This window comes from Terrapene carolina, unplaced genomic scaffold (assembly GCF_002925995.2).
Source record: "Terrapene carolina triunguis isolate 2854851 unplaced genomic scaffold, T_m_triunguis-2.0 Scaffold210, whole genome shotgun sequence".
In the NCBI taxonomy this organism is placed as follows: Eukaryota; Metazoa; Chordata; order Testudines; family Emydidae; genus Terrapene; species Terrapene triunguis.
In genome coordinates, this window is record NW_020664561.1 from 8283681 (window position 1) to 8302500 (window position 18820).

The 18820-nt window shown below is 46.2% G+C and overlaps 1 protein-coding gene across 1 annotated transcript in view; it reads left to right on the plus strand.

Annotated features, from left to right (window-relative positions):
- Positions 1 to 18820, plus strand: part of LOC113407310 (aspartate--tRNA ligase, mitochondrial-like) — a 37057-nt gene that overhangs the window by 14508 nt on the left and 3729 nt on the right. Inside the window, exons 8-14 of the mRNA XM_026655663.1 lie at positions 5562 to 5668; positions 7539 to 7608; positions 8871 to 9050; positions 10112 to 10219; positions 14312 to 14374; positions 15821 to 15973; positions 17807 to 18025. Of these exons, the coding sequence (XP_026511448.1) occupies positions 5562 to 5668; positions 7539 to 7608; positions 8871 to 9050; positions 10112 to 10219; positions 14312 to 14374; positions 15821 to 15973; positions 17807 to 18025 (900 nt within the window). The remainder of the gene's footprint in view (positions 1 to 5561; positions 5669 to 7538; positions 7609 to 8870; positions 9051 to 10111; positions 10220 to 14311; positions 14375 to 15820; positions 15974 to 17806; positions 18026 to 18820) is intronic.

An 18820-nucleotide genomic window follows, 5' to 3' on the forward strand; every position in this document is an offset into this window, starting at 1 on the left:
CCCCCCCCCCCCCCCCCGAACATGAAAACCACCTCCAAGACTGACCAGGGTAACCAGTGACCGCACTGTGTATGTGTCCTAATGCTGCACCTGACCCCGCCTCTGTACCCTGCTAAAGGTGACTGTCCTGTCCAATTACCAAGCCCCTTCCCCCCCCTTCAGACAGACTCTCCTACAAAAGAACAGGATGGAAACAGTAATGATCAGGAACAAATCTTTTATTATGAACCAGACATTAAACGTGGGGGGTGAAACTTGCACGGGGGCTTGTGTGAGGTGGGTAGGAAAGGACTTTTCAAATTTTGGGGAATGAGAGCATTCTAGTGCTAGAGCAGTCTGCAGGGGTGGAGTGAAAGTTTTAACGGCCCTTGCCGCCCCTCCTTCTTTGGACTTTGGGTGAGGGGGGTGTGGGACTTGGTGGCGGGGGAGGGCGGTTAGAGAGAGACTGCAGCGGGGCTCTCTCCTCCTGCCTCCGGTCCTGCAGAACATCCACAAGGCGGCGGAGCGTGTCCGTTTGCTCCCTCATTAGTCCAAGCAGCGTTTGAGTCGCCTGCTGGTCCTCCTGTCGCCACCTCTCCTCCCGTTCCATGACTGCTCGGTGCATTAGTGACAAGTTCTCCCTCCACTGTGTCTGCTGGGCTGCCTGGGCTCGGGAGCATCCCATTAGTTCAGCAAACATGTCTTCCCGTGTCCTCTTCTTCCTCCTCCTAATGTGCGCTAGCCTCTGGGCAGATGTGGCTGTGGGAATTGGAAAAAGGGAGTGAATTCCTGAGACAGATCAATGTATCTGTGAACAGAGAACATAGTCTTTCTCTGTGAACAAGACCATGCAGAGCACCTATCACACGCGCACTGAGGACAAGGTCGAATTTTCGGCCCTCGCCTACAGTGCCTGCGGTCTTGCTGTGGCGAGCTGAGGAGCGGGGCAGGACACCGGACTTTGTCTAGCTGGCAAACATGGTAAGCCGTAGACTTGTGGCTGCTTAAAACTTTGAGTGGCACTGGCCTCCTTTCACATAGAAAGCAATGCGAGTCTCTGCTGGCAGCAATCCTGCAAGCATGAACTCTGTCCCTGTCCCACCCCCTCGCGGCTGTAAACCGCGTGGCTGTAAACCGGCGGTTGCAGTTCTGTAAAGGAACGGGCAAGCAGTCCCAATACTAACTGTCCCCTACCTAATTCAAAGCAGGGCGTCATGCCAGACATCACCCTCCTGAGGGTCTCGGAGAGCCAGAAGGAGAAGATGCTTCGGGACAGCCTGCAGAAACCGGGGCCATTTGCTGCTATGCTCTGCAAGGCCATGATCCCCGAATACCTGCTGGCGTTGTGGCATGGAAACGTGTCATACCACGGGGGGCCTAATAAGCTCTCCCTGCCCAGGAACCTGATAGTTAGGCTGGAAAGACACCTGCAGGAGGCCTATGAGGAGTTCTCCCAGGAGGATTTCGCCTCTATCCCAGGACACATCGACCAGTTTTTGGGTTAGGTGCCCTTGGAGGGACAAAAGAGTGGAGTGTCTTGGGCAGTATAATCATGAAGCGGACATTGTGAAATTTTTAAAAAATAGTTCGGACTATATATTGAAGCGCCCAAAGACAGACTAATCATGATACCCTTTCTTCAGATTCCCGTTTTGTTGCACTTTACTCTTTACATGTTTTGAAGCACTTTACCCATTGTTAATATTTTAAATGTTCCTGTTCTGTTAAAAATAAATGTTTACATGTTTACAGCACTTACTGCTTGATCCTTCCCCTGATTCTGTGTCCGGGGCAAGGGATGGGGACGGTTGGTAGGGGATCTCTGTGAGGGTGATGAAGAGCTCCTGGCTGTCGGGGAAATCAGGGGTGCCAGCGCTGTCGACTGCATCGTCCTCCTCATCTCCTTCTTCATCTTCCCCGTCCGCTAACATGTCCGAAGAGGAACCGGCCGAGGACAATATCCCATCCTCAGAGTCCACGGTCACTGGTGGGGTAGTGGTGGCGGCCGCACCTAGGATGGAATGCAGTGCCTCGTAGAAACGGGATGTGTGGGGCTGGGATCCGGAGCGTCCGTTTGCCTCTTTGGTCTTCTGGTAGCCTTGTCTCAGCTCCTTGATTTTCACGCGGCACTGCGTTGCATCCCGGCTGTATCCTCTCTCTGCCATGGCTTTAGAGATCTTCTCGTAGATCTTTGCATTCCGTCTTTTGGAGCGCAGCTCGGCAAGCACGGACTCATCTCCCCACACAGCGATGAGATCCAAGACTTCCCGATCAGTCCATGCTGGGGCCCTCTTTCTAGTCTGGGATTGCACGGCCATCTCTGCTGGAGAGCTCTGCATCGTTGCCACTGCTGCTGAGCTCGCCACGCAGGAAATGAGATTCAAACTGCCCAGACAGGAAAAGGAATTCAAATTTTCCCGGGGTGTGGCTGGTCAGAGCATCCGAGCTCGGACTGCTGTCCAGAGCGTCAACAGAGTGGTGCACTGTGGGATAGCTCCCGGAGCTATTAGCGTCGATTTCCATCCACACCTAGCCTAATTCGATATGGCCATTTCGAATTTAGCGCTACTCCTCTCGTTGGGGAGGATTACAGAAATCGATTTAAAGAGAGCTCTATGTCGAACTAAATAGCCTCGTGGTGTGGACGGGTGCAGGGTTAATTCGATTTAACGGTGCTAAATTCGACATAAACGCCTAGTGTAGACCAGGCCTAAGTCATGTACACATTTGTAAATGTTCAGTCCAGCCTCACACAACAGATTTTAGCCATTTATGGAAACGCATACCACAGGCATTAACAAAAGTCCACCCAGTTTCTAAACCGTATAAACCTAGGCCAGACTGCGTGAGTCCTTCAGGAGTAAGATTGTCAGAGTTTGCATCATTGTTTTCTGCAAGGCAGAAGCCAGGTTGTTGGTCCTGGATCTAGCTCTGGTCACACTGAGCTCAAAACAGAGCTGCCTTTTACGTGCTGACATAGAAGTGTGACTGTAGCAGGAGCAAAGATAGTCTGTCCAAAGCTCATTGAAGGCAATAGAAAGACTCCTGTTGACATGAGTGGGCTTTGGATTAGGCCCTTATAGGGGAATGATTTACCACAGTGACTAGAGAATTCTGAATACAGCCTGAAGTTCTGTTATGCTCATTTTCCTTTGTACATCTCATCCTTAACCAACATGCTAACCTCTCCTGAATAGCCATAGTAGGGCCAATGCTGCATTGACTATTTCAGCTATTAACTTCTTGCCTAGGCAAGCCACGTCAGTGAATCGCATGAAAGAGATAGGAGGGATTAACTATTGAATTAGAAAATGAATGAATATAATGGGTTTGTAAACATTTTTCTCTTCTCTTTGAGGGGTTCCTTTGTATTTTCAGAGCCCAGTTGTCAGCTGCTCCCATTTTAATCCATTGTTAACCTGCCAATTAAAGCTGAACCCCAGTCACTAGCCTTCTGCCAGAGGACAGGAATCTTTTCGGAGCCCCCTGAGGCAACTCCTTAAGTGACAAGAAGGGTCAGTGTAGAAAACACCAGGCTGACCAAACTGTGGCTGCCAGTCCCTGGTGACCCTTGGAATGTGACACCAGAACTGGGATTCACACCCACATTGTACACGTGCCAGTTCAAAGTCCTAAGTGCCCAGCCACCAGGGCTGGCCCCAGATTTCAGTAGTGATGATTAGAATAATATTTTTCTTAGTTTTGCAAAAGCCCTCAGCTCACCCATTTCCAGCTACTGTTTGTAGCCTGTTTCTGCATCTGAGGTTAGGTCACCTGAGAAAACAGTGGCTGGACTTTCCACTTAGCTCTGTCTTGAGAGACAGATAGCCTGCCAGGAGCCAAAAAAACCCAGCTTGTCAGCTCCCCCAGTATGCAGGGAAGGGTATTCTCCCTGATGATGTAGAAATGAGGACAAGATAGTGATGCACCCAACATTCCCCTCCCAGAGCCTGGATGCTGGGCCAGAGTCAGAGGGGATTTGCATGGTGGTGTATGAGTTTCCTGTTGGTAAATCATTGTAACTGATGTGCTGAGAGGACAGAAAGCCAAGGTTGCAGCAGAAGAACAAGCAACAGGAGGATATAAGGAGCTGTAAGGTACATGGGGTGGGCAGTTGTTTTATCTCATATCCTCCTGTTGGTTGTTGTTTCTGCCACAACTTCCCCCTCCATTGCCTAACTTACACCAAATTAAAATGAAACCTACACCATCATGTACATCACCTCTGAGTTTAGTCCATCGTCACCTCAAAATATATTCACCTGTTAGGAAAGTTCAGAGACCTGAAGCTTTAGGCAGTTCTAATGGAAGGGATTTCTAGCTAGTAACCATGGTGCAGGCTATTTTGAAACAATAGGGGTGGGTGTGTGATATGGAGAGAGAACATGAGATCAGTGTTCCCTCTGGTCCAGTATCCTCTCCCCAAAAGTTACTAATGCCAGATGTCTCAGTGGAAGGGTCAGCCTCTAACAGAGAGGCCAAGCAGATGGGATGGATTTATAAAGAAAACAGGTGCAGATAAAATAAATAGAATGTATTAATTCTTCCCTGCGCCTTGGAAAATGGGACCAAAACCCCCCTAATACAACAAAGGTCACTGTGAAATACAACATAAGGATCTTAGCCCACAGTAACATGGGAATATACGACTGGAAAGGACCTTCTGGATCATCAAGTCCAGTCCCTTACTATCACAGACAATGCTGTCATACAATCAATCCCATTTATCAAGCTTCATTTTAAAACTAGCTAGATTGTTTGCCCCCACTATTCTTATTGAAAGGCTGTTCCAGAACCTCACTCCTCTGATGGTTAGAAACCTAACATGAAGTTCACCTACAAATTCTAAACCAGAACTTCTCTGGCTGGCTACCATCTCCTGAGGCTTATAACTTTTAACCCGTTTCGTGTGCCTCAGGTTCCCATCTTTCCAGCAAGATTGGCTAATCTGGCTTTTTGATCGTTGGCAGCCATCAAGAGTAGCTTTTACATGGGCAGCTGCATTTGCCTATTTCTCCTTTTCCTAGTTTTCTGGGGGAGGATAAAGAAAGAAAAAATGTTGCAGCTATTAACAAAAAGAAGAAAACAAAGAACATAACCCCTTTCACTCTTCATTCATATCAGATCTGCTCATAACACACAAAACAAGAGAACCTAGTACAGGAAAAATAGCTAAGGGGAAAAAAAACAGAGAGGTAGACCATCCTGTCCTATCCCCCCACACACCCTGCTGTTGCATAGTGCCCCTAATTCTTCAGTTCTGTACCCTGGGAGGAGATTTCATCCTAACTCCATCCAGCTGGTGAGGATCTTATGCCCCCATTAGCACAAACTTTTGTAATTTGATCCTAATTAGCATAAAACCACTGGTGCTGTTCTTATTCATAGGGGGCCTGACAAAAAGCTCTTTGAAGTCCATGGAAAATCTGCCATTGACTTCAGCTGGCTTTTGGCCAGGTTCATAATTGTTTTGTTCTCTTTTGAAACTTACTACGCTATTTGCGTCAATAAGATCCTATGGCAGGGTTCAAGATGGCAGTTGTACACCCATTAAAAAGTCTCTCTCCCCTCTTCTGCACCAGGGTGCGAAGGAATTTGTGGTACCTTCCAGGGAGCCTGGAAGGTTTTACTGTCTGCCGCAGAGTCCTCAGCAATTTAAGCAGCTCCTGATGGTTGGAGGTCTGGACAGGTGAGCATTCCTTTGCCACCTTTTCTCTGAAACATTAATGTTATGGGGTCCATTCTCTTTGACATGGGAGAAGTTAAAAATTCCCCCACAAACTGATTTCAGTCGGAGTTAGGCAACTAAATTAACCTTTGAGGATCTGGCCCTTAGAGCTGTTTTTTTGTGGGGGTAGAATGGCCTTAAATGGATGAGGTAAATGACCTAAAGTGGGAGAAGCTTAGAAATTGTAAAGCATACATTGTCACTCTCAAAGCCAAGTAGTGGATTTAACCACATGACTCCCATTGAAATGAAAGGGAGGTGTGTGGCTAAATCATAGTTGCAGGTGTGAAAATTTCCATTTTAGTCTAATTCTGAACTAAAACTTGGGAGGAGGCTTTTTAAGGAAGGGAATGCTTGAAAGCAGAAAATGAAAGCATGGTGCAGCCCTCACCTGGGATTGACCAATATTACCAACGCCCATTGAGATAAAACTAGACTGTTGTGTGTGATTGAGACTTGGAAAATACACAGTCCCAGCACACGAGTGCAATACCTTTTAACATGCCCGCTTCATGAAATAAAAGCAGGAAATGCCAGAGAGTGGTAAGGAAACATTCTAGAGGAACTTCTCTTCCTAGCAGCATCAGACAGTTGGGAGGACCGTCCCATAAGAATTCCTCACATGCCATTGATGTGCTTGCATAGCCTGGTATAACATAGAAGAAGAGGAGGTTTGGTTGGGGGTTTTTGCCTAGAGTCCTAGATGGCACTGGTGGAGCGCCACTGAGGTGTTGGCCTCCTCCAAGAGGTCACTGCTGGAAGGTGGCTCATCCTGGTTGGTATCTACAGCATGAATCATCAGGAGAAATCATAGGACTGGAAGGGACCTTGAGAGGTGATCTAATCCAGTCCCCTGCACTCATGGCAGGACTATATAATGAACCTTAGAATCATAGAAAATTAGGGTTGGAATAGACCTCAGGAGGTCATCTAGTCCAACCCACTGCTCAAAGCAGGACCAACCCCAACTAAATCATCCCAGCCAGGGTTTCTGAGGTCGGGCCTTAAAAACCTCTAAGGATGGAGATTCTACCATCTCCTTAGGTAACCCATTCCAGTGCTTCACCACCCTCCTAATGAAATAGTTTTTCCTAATATCCAATCTAGACCTCCCCCACTGCAACTTGAGACCATTGCTCCTTGTTCTGTCATCTACCACCACTGAGAACAGCCTAACTCCATCCTCTTTGGAACCCTTCTTCAGGTAGTTAAAGGCTGCAATCAAATCCCCCCTCACTCTTCTTTTCTGCAAACTAAATAAGCCCAGTTCCCTCAGCCTCTCCTCATGTCATGTGCCCCAGCCCCCTAATCATTTTCGTTGCCCTCCACTGGACTCTCTCCAATTTGTCCACATCCTTTCTATAGTGGGGGGCCCAAAACTGGATGCAGTACTCCAGATGTGGCCTCGCCAGTGCCGAATAGAGGGAAATAATCACTTCACTCCGTCTGCTGGCAGTGCTCCTACTAATGCAGCCCAATATGCTGTTTGCCTTCTTGGCAACAAGGGCACGCTGCTGATTCATATCCAGCTTCTCGTCCACTGTAATCCCCAGGTCCTTTTCTGCAAAACTTCGCTTAGCCAGTTGGTCCCCAGCCTGTAGCAGTGAATGGGATTCTTCCGTCCTAAGTGCAGGACTCTGCACTTGTCCTTGTTGAACCTCATCAGATTTCTTTTAGCCCAATCATCCAATTTGTCTAGGTCACTCTGGACCCTATCCCTACCCTCCAGCGTATCTACCTCTCCCCCCAGCTTAGTTTCATCCATGAACTTGCTGAGGGTGCAATTCTGTAGCCACAATTGAATTTAGGGTGCCTTTAATTTCAATTGCAGGTACTTTCAGGTCGCCCGTTGCTATCGAGATGAAGGTTCAAAGCCAGATAGGCAGCCGGAATTCACGCAGGTAACATATTCTTAAACAGACTCTTTAGCTGCTTAATTCTGGCAAGGTCTCAGGCTACTTAGGAGATCTCATACAGCATTGTTAGTTGCAAGTGTTATTGGTATAGCCCAGTGGTTCTCAACCTTTCCAGATGACAGTACCCCTTTCAGGAGTCTGATTTGTCTTGAGTACCCCCAGTTTTACCTCACTTAAAAACTACTTGCTTACAAAATCAGACATAAAAATATAAAAGTGTCACAGCACGCTATTACTGAAAAATTGCTTACTTTCTCATTTTTACCATACAATTATAAAATAAATTAATTGGACTATAAGTATTGTACTTACATTTCAATGTGATATTGAGCCTATTTTTCACTTACGAGCCTTGTCTGAAGCCCAAGCCCTGCCACCCAGGGCTGGAGCCAAAGCCCTGCAGCCTGGGGCAGAAGCGTGTAACTTAGTTTTGCGGGAGGCCCCTATGGCATGGGGCCCTGGGCGGTTGCCCTGCTTGCCACCTCCTAATGCTAGCCCAGCATTTGCAACCTTCCTAAACCCGACCCATGACTGCCCGCGGGGCCACAAGCCCCAGGTCAAGAAACATTGATCTACATTAGTTGAGTACCCCCTGGAAGACCTCTGGGTACCCCCAAGGGTACATGACCCCCTGGTTGAGAACCACTGGTATAGTCTATCCATTTGGTATGAGACTTGCTCATCACTGTTCACCTTGGAAACATTATTTGGCCTAGTGTTTGGGGACATGTATTTCACGTGCCCTAGCAGGTATTCACTGAGTTCTGGGATGAAGGGTGGTTTCAACCGCTACAGGTACCAGTGTCAGCTAGTTTGGTTATTTTGGCACCTTGTTAGTGAAATGTGTGCTGCTCTCCAGGGCTGGTCTGCTCCTCTTCCACAGGAGCTCCCAGGGCAGTGTGTTTCATGGCTTTTGGCTCCTGAACAGGACCGGTTGGCCCAGCTCATTCCAAGTCTTCTCCTTGTGCCCTGAATTCACTAATGGTCATTTGGCTTCTGAACAGGGGGTTATTGTTGATACCGTGGGCAGGATTCTCTGTGATGATGTATCTAACTATGTGAGGTTAGCCCCACGCCCTTCATGTAAGGCAATTGTGGTATATACAGTATATTGGATCTAATCCTCTTTATGATCACTTTATATACAAAGTCTTTGGGTCCCAAGAAGAGCTATAAGGGGGGAATAGAATGCAGTTTTCCTGGTGCCTGTAGCTAATGTGTAATGATCCTCTTGTTATGTCTTTAAGATCGATATCGAGATGTCGTTTGTAGACCAAGCTGGGATCCAGAGACTGATTGAGGGCCTGCTCCAGTATTCCTGGCCTAATGAGAGAGGCCCTATTACCACCCCTTTCCCTTCCATGAGCTATGCTGAGGCATTGGCTGAGTATGGGACTGATAAGCCAGACACTCGCTTTGGTATTAAGGTGCGCTTTCTCCCATTGGAAACATCTATCCTTTCTCCTTCTCCTTTTCACTGTTTCCTGATCATCTCTGTTTACACTCCACTTCTCCACGTGGATGGAAGTGAGAGAGTCTTGGTGCCATAACATCTACTGGTTCTGAAAGCCCTGCAATTGTAGCCGACCCCTTATGTCACTGGAAGCTGTACTAATGAGATATTAAGGCAGTGATGCAAGATGGATTTGGGATCTTCCAACCAATTTGTACTTTTGAGAGGGGTGTCCTGTCTTTCTCATTTATATCCTAACTAGGATACATTAATGCCAAGGACATGCCTTGTAGGGTAGGAAGGATTGACAGTGCTAGGAACTGAAGTCCTCAAATCATCCATAGAGACCACAAGATTGTCTGGATTTCTCACCAATGTGTCTCGCTCCTGACCTGGCAGGACCAGCTCAAGAGATAGGCTAGTTCAGTTTCCCCAGTCCAGTTCAGTCCTTGGTCTCTCTGAGGCTCTTACCAGCTGTGATTTTGGTTCTTTCTTCAATAATTGTTATTGTGCAGAAAATAACTGTTCATAAATGTAATGGGGGAAGCAGTACTGAAAAATGTTGCACAATGTTTTATACTTGCTGCTATGTGAAGATTTGAAAGGGCTGCATCATGGCTGATCTGAGCTGATGTTATCCCACTGTGGGTATGTGTTCTGGGGAACTTGGGCTGAGATCACCAAACTCATGTCTCATAGGAGCTCTCATCGATACTATCTGCTGACACCCTTTGGCCACTGCTGCCTAGAGGTACATTCAGACTGGTCACCTAGAGGTGAAAGTCTTTGGATTCCATTAGCAATCCCCTATACCATCCAGTCTCTCACTGAGTCTCGTATTTAGACTTTCTCTTCCTGAAGTCTGTGACTTCTAAACCACTGTTCCATTTGTTTATTTATAAACGCTCTGTGGTTTCTTGAAGCGTGGTTTGCTGTCTCGGGAGATCTTGCTGCAAATGGAGGACACAGGAACAGTTCCCCCCTGCATGTTCCTGACATCTCTTCTCTTTTATGTTCTCTCTCTCTCTCTCTCAGATAATTGATGTCAGTGATGTGTTTAGGAGTGTGGAAATCGGATTTGTGCAGAATGCTGTCAACAAGCCCCAAGGCACTGTCAAAGCCATTTGTATTCCTCAGGGAGCGGTGAGTGGTGTAGTTCTGTATTGTTAGTGGCAAAGCACAGTGTAAAGAAAGTAAATTTTAGAAATTAATAAGTTCTATTGATTTAAGTTTATCCTTAATAACAATCCCTCTGTCACAGTGTGACTGGCCCGTTTCTGGGGACATTGGCCTAGTCCCACCTTTGACTGATTAGTTGCCTCTCAGCTGAGGTTGTGGTGTTAGGTTATCAGGTAATAGTGTGAAGAGCATCTGGAGCTGAGGGAGGCCAAGGGGAAAAGCCTCTGGGGACTGCAGCCTGCTTTGGTTAGAGGAGCAGTTTTTGTTTTGGGCTTGAATAATAAATTGTGCCCAGAGGCAAGGGTCTGAAATAGACTTGGGCAAGGCATCACTCCTTCCTGGGCTGGTGAGACACACAGATAACATAGGGTGACCAGATGTCCCAATTTTATAGGGACAGTCCCAATTTTTGGGTCTTTTTCTTATATAGGTTCCTATTACCCCCCACCCCCTGTCCTGATTTTTCACACTTGCTGTCTGGTCACCCTAAGATAACAGCTCCCTCCCATGTGGGCGTTTGTTACCTGTGTGGAGATCATTAATACAGAACCTAATGACAATAAGGTCAAAGATCAAATCCAAGCTTGACTGTAAATCTAGAAGTAGTTGTTACTTTCTGTTTTATTTATATATTTCTATATAAAAAAATTAATTGCGATTAATCGCAGTTTTAATCGCACTGTTAAACAATAGAATACCAATTGAAATTTATTAAATATTTTTGGATGTTTTTCTACATTTTTTAATATATTGATTTCAATTGCAACACAGATTACAAAGTGTACAATGCTCACTTTATATTATTTTTATTACAAATATTTGCACTGTTAAAAAGATATACAAAAGAAATAGTATTTTTCAATTCACCTCATACAAATACTGTAGTGCGATCTTTTTATCATGAAGGTGCAACTTACAAATATAGATTTTTTTGTTTGTTTGTTACATAACTGAACTCAAAAACAAAACAATGTAAAACTTTAGAGCCTACAAGTCCACTCAGTCCTCCTTGTTCAGCCAATTGCGAAGACAAACAAGTATGTTTACATTTACAGGAGATAATACTGCCTGCTTCTTATTTACAAAGTCACCTGAAAGTGAGAACAGACATTCAAATGGCACTTTTGTAGCCAGCATTGCAAGGTATTTATATGCCAGATATGCTAAACATTTGTATGCCCCTTCATGCTTCCATGCCCACCATTCCAGAGGACATGCTTCCATGCTGATGATGCTCGTTTAAAAAAAGAATGCGTTAATTACGTAGTGACTGAACTCCTTGGGGGAGAATTGTATGTCTCCTGATCTGTTTTACCCGCATTCTGCCATATATTTCATATTAAGCAGTTTCGTATGATGACCCACCACATGTTGTTTGTTTTAAGAACACTTTCACTGTAGATTTGACAAAATGCAAAGAAGGTACCAATGTGAGATTTGTAATGATGGCTACAGCACTTGAACCAAGGTTTAAGAATCTGAAATGCCTTCCAAAATCTGAGAGGGATGAGGTGTGGAGCATGCTTTCAAAAGTCTTAAAAGAGCAGCACTCCAATGCAGAAACTACAGAACCCAAACCACCAAAAAACAAAATCAGTCTTCTGCAGGTGGCATCTGACTCAGATGATGTAAATGAACATGCATCTGTCCACACTGCTTTGGATCGTTATCAAGCAGAATCCATCATCAGCAAGGATGCATGTCCTCTGGAATGGTGGTTGAAGCATGAAGGGACATATGACTCTTTAGTGCATCTGGCATGTAAATATCTTGTGACACTGGCTACAACAGTGCCATGCGATCGCCTGTTCTCACTTTCAGGTGACACTGTAAACAAGAAGAGGGCAGCAAATCTCCTGCAAATGTAAACAAACTAGTTTGTCTCAGCGAGTGGCTGAACAAAATGTAGGACTGAGTGGACTTGTAGGCTCTAAAGTTTTACATTGTTTTGTTTTTGAATGCAGTTTTTTTATATACATAATTCTACATTTGTAAGTTCAACTTTAATGATAAAGAGATTGCACTACAGTACTTGTATGAGTTGAATTGAAAAATGCTATTTCTATTGTTTTTTACAGTGCAAATATTTGTAAAAAAAATAAATATAAAGTGAACACTGTACACTTTGTATTCTGTGTTGTAATTGAAATCAATATATTTGAAAATGTAGAAAATATCCAAAAATATTTAAATAAATGATATTCTATTATCGTTTAACAGTGCGATTAATGGCGCGATTAATGTTTTTAATTGCTTGACAGGCCTTGTATATGTTGCGATTGCATCTACATAAACAGTCAAGTAAGTGAGTTAGTTGAAGTGTCTTAACAATTCAGTAGCTATGGGAGAATACTGTGTGTGTGCATAATTGAGCTGCGCATATTTTTAATTTTTTGCTCAGAAAAAAGCTGCCAAAATGTTGCTGCAGTTCTGCCTTTTGTCCACCAGAGGGCGTTGTGGCTATAGAACACAGCAGCAGCTCCTGTCCTGCTAGGGAAGAGAAAGAGCCTGCCTTCTTCGCAGCACCTGTCAGGCCAGGTCAGGAGACAGAGGCTACAGGGAGACAGACAGTGTGGGGTGCTGGGGAGGTCAGACAGGCTCATAAGGGCTAATGGGGAAGGACAGACTGGGGCAGGAGCTGAATGGGAGTGGAAGCACAAGGCCACATGGGGGAGGGAGGTGCAGGGCCACATGGTGATGGGGGAGGGGGTGCAGAGCTACATAGGGACAGAGGGTGGCTGAGTGGGGGCACAGAGACACATGGGGATGGGGGGGTGCAGGGACACATAGGGACTGGGGGAGGGGGTGCAGGGACACATAGGGACTGGGGGAGTGGGTGTCTGAGTGGGGGTGGAGGGACACGTGGACAGGGGGTGCAAGAACACACAGGGATGCAGGAACACATGGGGACAGGGGCAGATGTGCCTGACTGAATGGGAAAGGCTTGGGGTCAGCCCGGGTCTGCATGGGGGAAGCTCCCTAACAATCCCTCCCTGCCCCTCCCAAAAAACCTGTTCCATACTTTCCCCACCCATACCCAAGAACCCTGCAAATTCACACCCAGGCTCCTACCCAGCAATTTATTTCCCTCTCCCTCAGCTCCTCCATTACCCCTGACTCTCTCAAGCCTTTGCACTGCTTCTGAGGGGTGTGGGATATACAGTTCTGTATTGTAGTTTAAATGAATTATTACTCAGAGTTCTGTATTAATATGCCTAGTAAGGAATCATTTGTCAAAAACCATGTCCTGAATCTTTTTTGTTGTCTGTATTGTTACAGACATACTTGCTGACAAGTATTTTGAAATAAATGACCAAAAATAATTGAAATTGGTGTGATTATATTGTGTTATTTTGACAAATATGCAGAATTTTGCAGGATTTTAAAATACTGTGCACAGAATTTTTAATTTTTTGGTGCAGAATTCCCCCGGGAGTTATATATGGGCATGACTTTCAACTCCTAATAATCTAGGAGGAATTAGTATTTAAGAGTTGATGCACTGTGAATCTCCAAATTATACTTGACTCTGTTTTGTAACACATGGGCTTGAACAACAGTTGTGCAAGAAAAGTGAAAGGGTGCAAGGGGTTTGCAAAGTAGTAGTAGGGATACCCCTCTTACAAAAATACAACAATATCTAGCTTCTATATAGCATTTTTCATCCATAGATCTCAAAGCATTTTACAAAGGAGGGCACTATCAAATAAGTTTATCATGTGATAAAATGTATGTTGGGTACAGAGGGTGGTAGATTCTGATTTATCTCTTTGCACTCTTGCTGCACAGGCTCTCTGGGGCTCTCCAGCCACAGTTTCTCACTAGTTATTGTTAGTTTGGCAGTGAAAGGCGCAAGACTGTGGCATCCCATTAGGTGGTGCTGTGGTGTGTATTTAAAAAAACAAAAATGTAATGTTGATCATGTCTCCCAAAAAAGTAATTCTGAAATCAAGGGCTTCATGCATGAAAGTGAGCTGAGCCACTGGATTCAGTTTCTGACTTGACTTACAGTAGTTATAACTGTTTAATGTGTCTATTTTTTCCCCTTTTTTCCAGAGACATCTTCAAAATAAAGATTTTGAGTCTTTAAAGGAATCTGCAAAATCCCAGTTTAATCAGGTGAGACACAAACACTTCTACACTGTAAAGAGTTCATCTGAAAGGGGCAGGTAAAATACATAAAGTGTTGCGTGGAATTTGCAAGCAGATACTGATAGAAAAGTGAGTTAAGTTTTCCACCTTATGTACAGTAACTCCTCACTTACCGTCCTCCCGCTTAACGTTGTTTCGAAGTTACGTCGCTGCTCCATTAGGGAACATACTCGTTTAAAGTTGTTCAATGCTCCCTTATAACGTCGTTTGGCAGACTTTACAAGGGAGCATTGCACAAGTTCCTCTTCTCTGCCCCCTCCCTCCCTCCCAGCGCTTCCCCCGCTGCCAAACAGCTGTTTGGCAGTGCTTAGGACTTTCTGGGAGGGAGTGAGCAAGCGGGGAAGCTGTCCGTCCGTCCCGTCATCCGTCTCTCCCCGCCTCTCCTCCCCCCCCCCCCCCCCCCCGGCAGGCAGGGCCACCCGGAACGCAGGGGCTTTAGGGGCTGCAGGGCCCTGGGCTAAGGGGGCCCTGGGGCCCTGGCCTGCGGCTCTAAAGCCCCTTTCGGCCTGCGGCTCTGCGAGCACGGGCCAGAGGACTCAGGAGGAGCAGGGAAAAGCCGTGCAGCCAGCAGCCGGAGAGAAGTGGCGCTTTCCCCTTCAAAGCGCCGCTTCTCTCTGACTGGCTTTGAAGCCGCAGGCCAGGGCCCCGGGGTCCCCTTAGCCCAGGGCCCTGCAGCCACTAAAGCCCCTGCGTTCCAGGTGGCCCTGCCTGTGGGGGGGAGAAGGGGGGCAGCTCCCAGAATCGTGGTCATGGGGGCAGTGCTGTGCTGCGCAGAGCCACCTGCACACCCCTGCACAAAACAGGAGCAGCCCCAGGTAAGTACTCTGCACCTCCTGCCTGCCCCAGCCCTGAGCCTCCTCCCGCACCCCACCCTGAGCACCCTCCCGCACCCTAACTCTCTCCCAGACCTTGCACCCCCAGCCCTGAGTCCCAGGGGTAAGCCTGGGGCACCTCCCCACCACAGTACAGTACAGTATATAATGCCTTTTATCTGCCCCCAAAAAATTTCCTTGGAACCTAACCCCCTGCATTTACATTAAATCTTATGGGGAAATTGGATTAGTTTAACATCGTTTCACTTAAAGTTGCATTTTTCAAGTACATAACTACAACTTGTCTGTTGAAGGTAAATAGCCAGGCAGCTGTCTGTGTTGCATTGTGCACTACATAATGGTTTTGTGTCTTCCTACAGTGCCCTCGAGTATTCTAGTAAATGAGATGGTAAATTATGTTAGGTAGTTTTATAGGATATAAGAACTTCAGGATGTAGGAGGTTTTTAATAATGCATCCTCTGCTGAGAGAGAAAGAGACAGTCTCTCAGCAACACAAAGACAAGGAACGACCTGATCAATTGTGTGGATGTACTGCAGGAACTGAACGTGCTTCACATCTGTGCCTGTCTTTTTCAATAGGAAGTTTTACACTTGAGCCTGAAGCCTTATGAGAGCTTGAAGTCTCCACTCAGTAAGTTTCTCAGTGTGGAGCAGCATTCGGAACTCATCCAAGCACTGAAGGTCCAGGCAGATGATGTGGTGCTGCTGGCAGCTGGAGAGCATGAAAAAGTGGTAGGGAAAGCCCTGGCTGTCTTTGAGGACTGAACATCGCTGTCTGTTAATATTAATACCTAGCATATCTGTAATTCCTTCCACCTGAGGATCTCAGAGCACGCTGCAAAGATTAATGAATGAAGTCCCACAACCCCCTGTGAGAGAGGTGCTGTGAACTCGTTTTCACAGATGGGGAGAGGGAGGCACTGAGAGATGAAGTGACTTGCCCCAAATCACACATCCAGAGCAGAGCTGGGAAGAAAACCTGGATAAATGTAAATGTGTTCTCTTCCAAACAGCAGAAGCAGGTGACAAGGTGTATGGTTATGCAAAGTGCTTCCACTATCCAGAGTTGTGAGGCACAAGCCCAAAGAGAGCAACCATTTTTCTCTCTAGCTCACTTTGTGAATTCAGGGTACTGTGGCTAAAGAGAGCCCTCCCCCCACCTCCTCCTTAGGAAGTCCTTTCCTCAAAGCAAGGATAGTATCTCTTTTATGGAAATATGATTTTAAATGAGTGTACGATTCTCAACAGAGACTAATGATCTCAGCTACAGCTTTGATGTAGGGATTATAGTTAAACACTCTGAATTTCCTCTGATCCTAACATGGGAATACAAAGTAAGTACACCTTGCAACTAGGATCTTAATGCTTGTGTTAGTCAGCTGTAAGAAAGTTTTTACAATAGAAAACATACCAGTCAAGGTGATGAAAACCACACTAATTCATGTTTAAAAATCAGTTCTGGTCCTGGAACCAGATTCTCAGCTCATGCAAATCGATATAATGAAGATAGACTGGCTTGCGTCAGCAGAGGATCTGACCCTGATGTGTATGTCAGGATACTCCCATTAAGTATTATTTCTGAAAACTGTGCTTGCAATTTTTGCTGTTGCTGATTAGGGAGGCAGTGTTGTATCTAGTTGTTAGAACCAGAAAGCTGTGAGTTAGTTTTGGATTCTATTCCTGGCTTTGCCATTAACGTATTCTGGACCTTGTGTGAGCTTGCCCTGCCTCCAGGGCTGGCTCCAGGCACCAGCGAAGGAAGCAGGTGCCTGGGGCAGCCAATAGAAAGGGGCGGCAGTCCGTCCGTTGTTGGGGCGGCACGTCCGGGTCTGCGGCGGCAAGTCGGTGGTGGGTCCTTCAGTGCCTCACTTCCTCTTTGGCGGCACTTCGGCGGAACTCAATCGCCCCGCTTCAGCCTTCGGCGGCAAGTCAGCAGCCGCTCACACGGGGGTTTTTTTTTTTTTTTTTTTTCTTCGCCACTTGGGGCGGCAAAAAAGCTGGAGCCGGCCCTGCCTGCCTCTCTGTGCCTCCATTTCCTGATATGTAAAATGGGGATAATATGGCTGACTTAACTCACAAAAGTGTTGTGAGAAGTAAATAATGTTTGTGCAGTGCTTTGAGATCCATGCACGAAAGATGCAATAGAAGGGCAGAGTGTCTTTTTTTTTTTTTTTTGCTATGAATCACTGTGGTTGGCCAGGTGCTGCCCCAATGAGACTGGAGCATTTGGGAAAGATGAACTTTCCAGCTCCTGCTCAGCCTTACTTTGCAGAATCTAGAATGCTGAGGACTGGCAATAGCTACACAAATGCCTCCCCTATTGTGATGCTGCCTTAGCAAAAGACTGATGCCTTCTAAAGATGCTGCAGCTAATGCAAAAACATGCAGTGAAACTGACGTGTGTGTGTGTGTGATAATTTTCTACAGAGACAGGATCACACACACACACCTGCCAGAGGGTATGATGAGACCCTCCCTAGAGCTCTCTGTTCATGACATTAAACTCGACTTCATCTTTCTCTCTCTATTCCCCTTCCCTCCCTCCCTTCTCCCCCCTTTTTTCAGTGCTTGGTGTTAGGAAACATGCGCTTGGAGACTGCAAACCTTCTGGAGTCGAGAGGCCTGGTGCTCCGTGATCCCACTGCTTTTCACTTCCTGTGGGTGGTGGATTTCCCGCTATTCCTTCACAAAGAAGAAAACCCTGCAGAACTGGAATCTGCTCATCACCCCTTCACAGCCCCTCACCCCTCAGACACCAGCCTCCTCTACTCTGAGCCTGCAAAGGTGACTATGACCATGCCTTTCACTCTTGCTTAGTTTTTCATATTGACTTTCCTTGAAAAAGTGGGCGAGGTGCAACTTTAGTTGCTGTATTAAAGGACATTAACTAATGCAGAAAAATATGCATTCTACATATCTGCTGAGGAAAGGTGGATCCCAGGTTACCCAGAACTAGCAAATACCTGTGTCTCACCAGATAACTAACTGGCTTACTTCCTGAAGATTTATGGGAAACGATTTAGAGTGAGGAGTTTCTCTGGAAGACAAAGCTGGGTCAGAACTCTTCCCTAGAAGTCTCTGAAGATGGGTGTTCCATTCATCTGTAGAGCTGTAAGGATTAGGCAGTTATTATCTGATGTGTTTCCATGTCAATAGTACAGTCTTGAGCTTGAGCTCAGATGTACGGAGGCATTTAACAGGAGCAACCTCAGGGCTTCAGTAGCCAGGGACAGTAAGAGAGGGATTTGATTAATTGTCAGTACTGCCAGTCCCAGGAGATTTGGGGGAATAACAGCAATGTCTACAGAAAGGATTTTGGGGGGGTTGTTTTGTTTTACAACTTTCCTAAGAATCCAGTTGCACTGAGAACAGTGGTCACAACCAAGTCTTAGTGGGAGTTTGTTCAGTCTATGAAGGACTTTCTGAGAGAGAAGCCCTGCATTTGGCTTGCTGAATGTGTCGCAGATCAGGATTGGTGGTGCACTGCCATGGCTGTGTGTGGTTCCCAGGACTGGAACAGCAAGAGGCAGAGCAGTATCACAAATGGGGCACTGGGAGAGCTGCGAGGGGGGGGGGGGG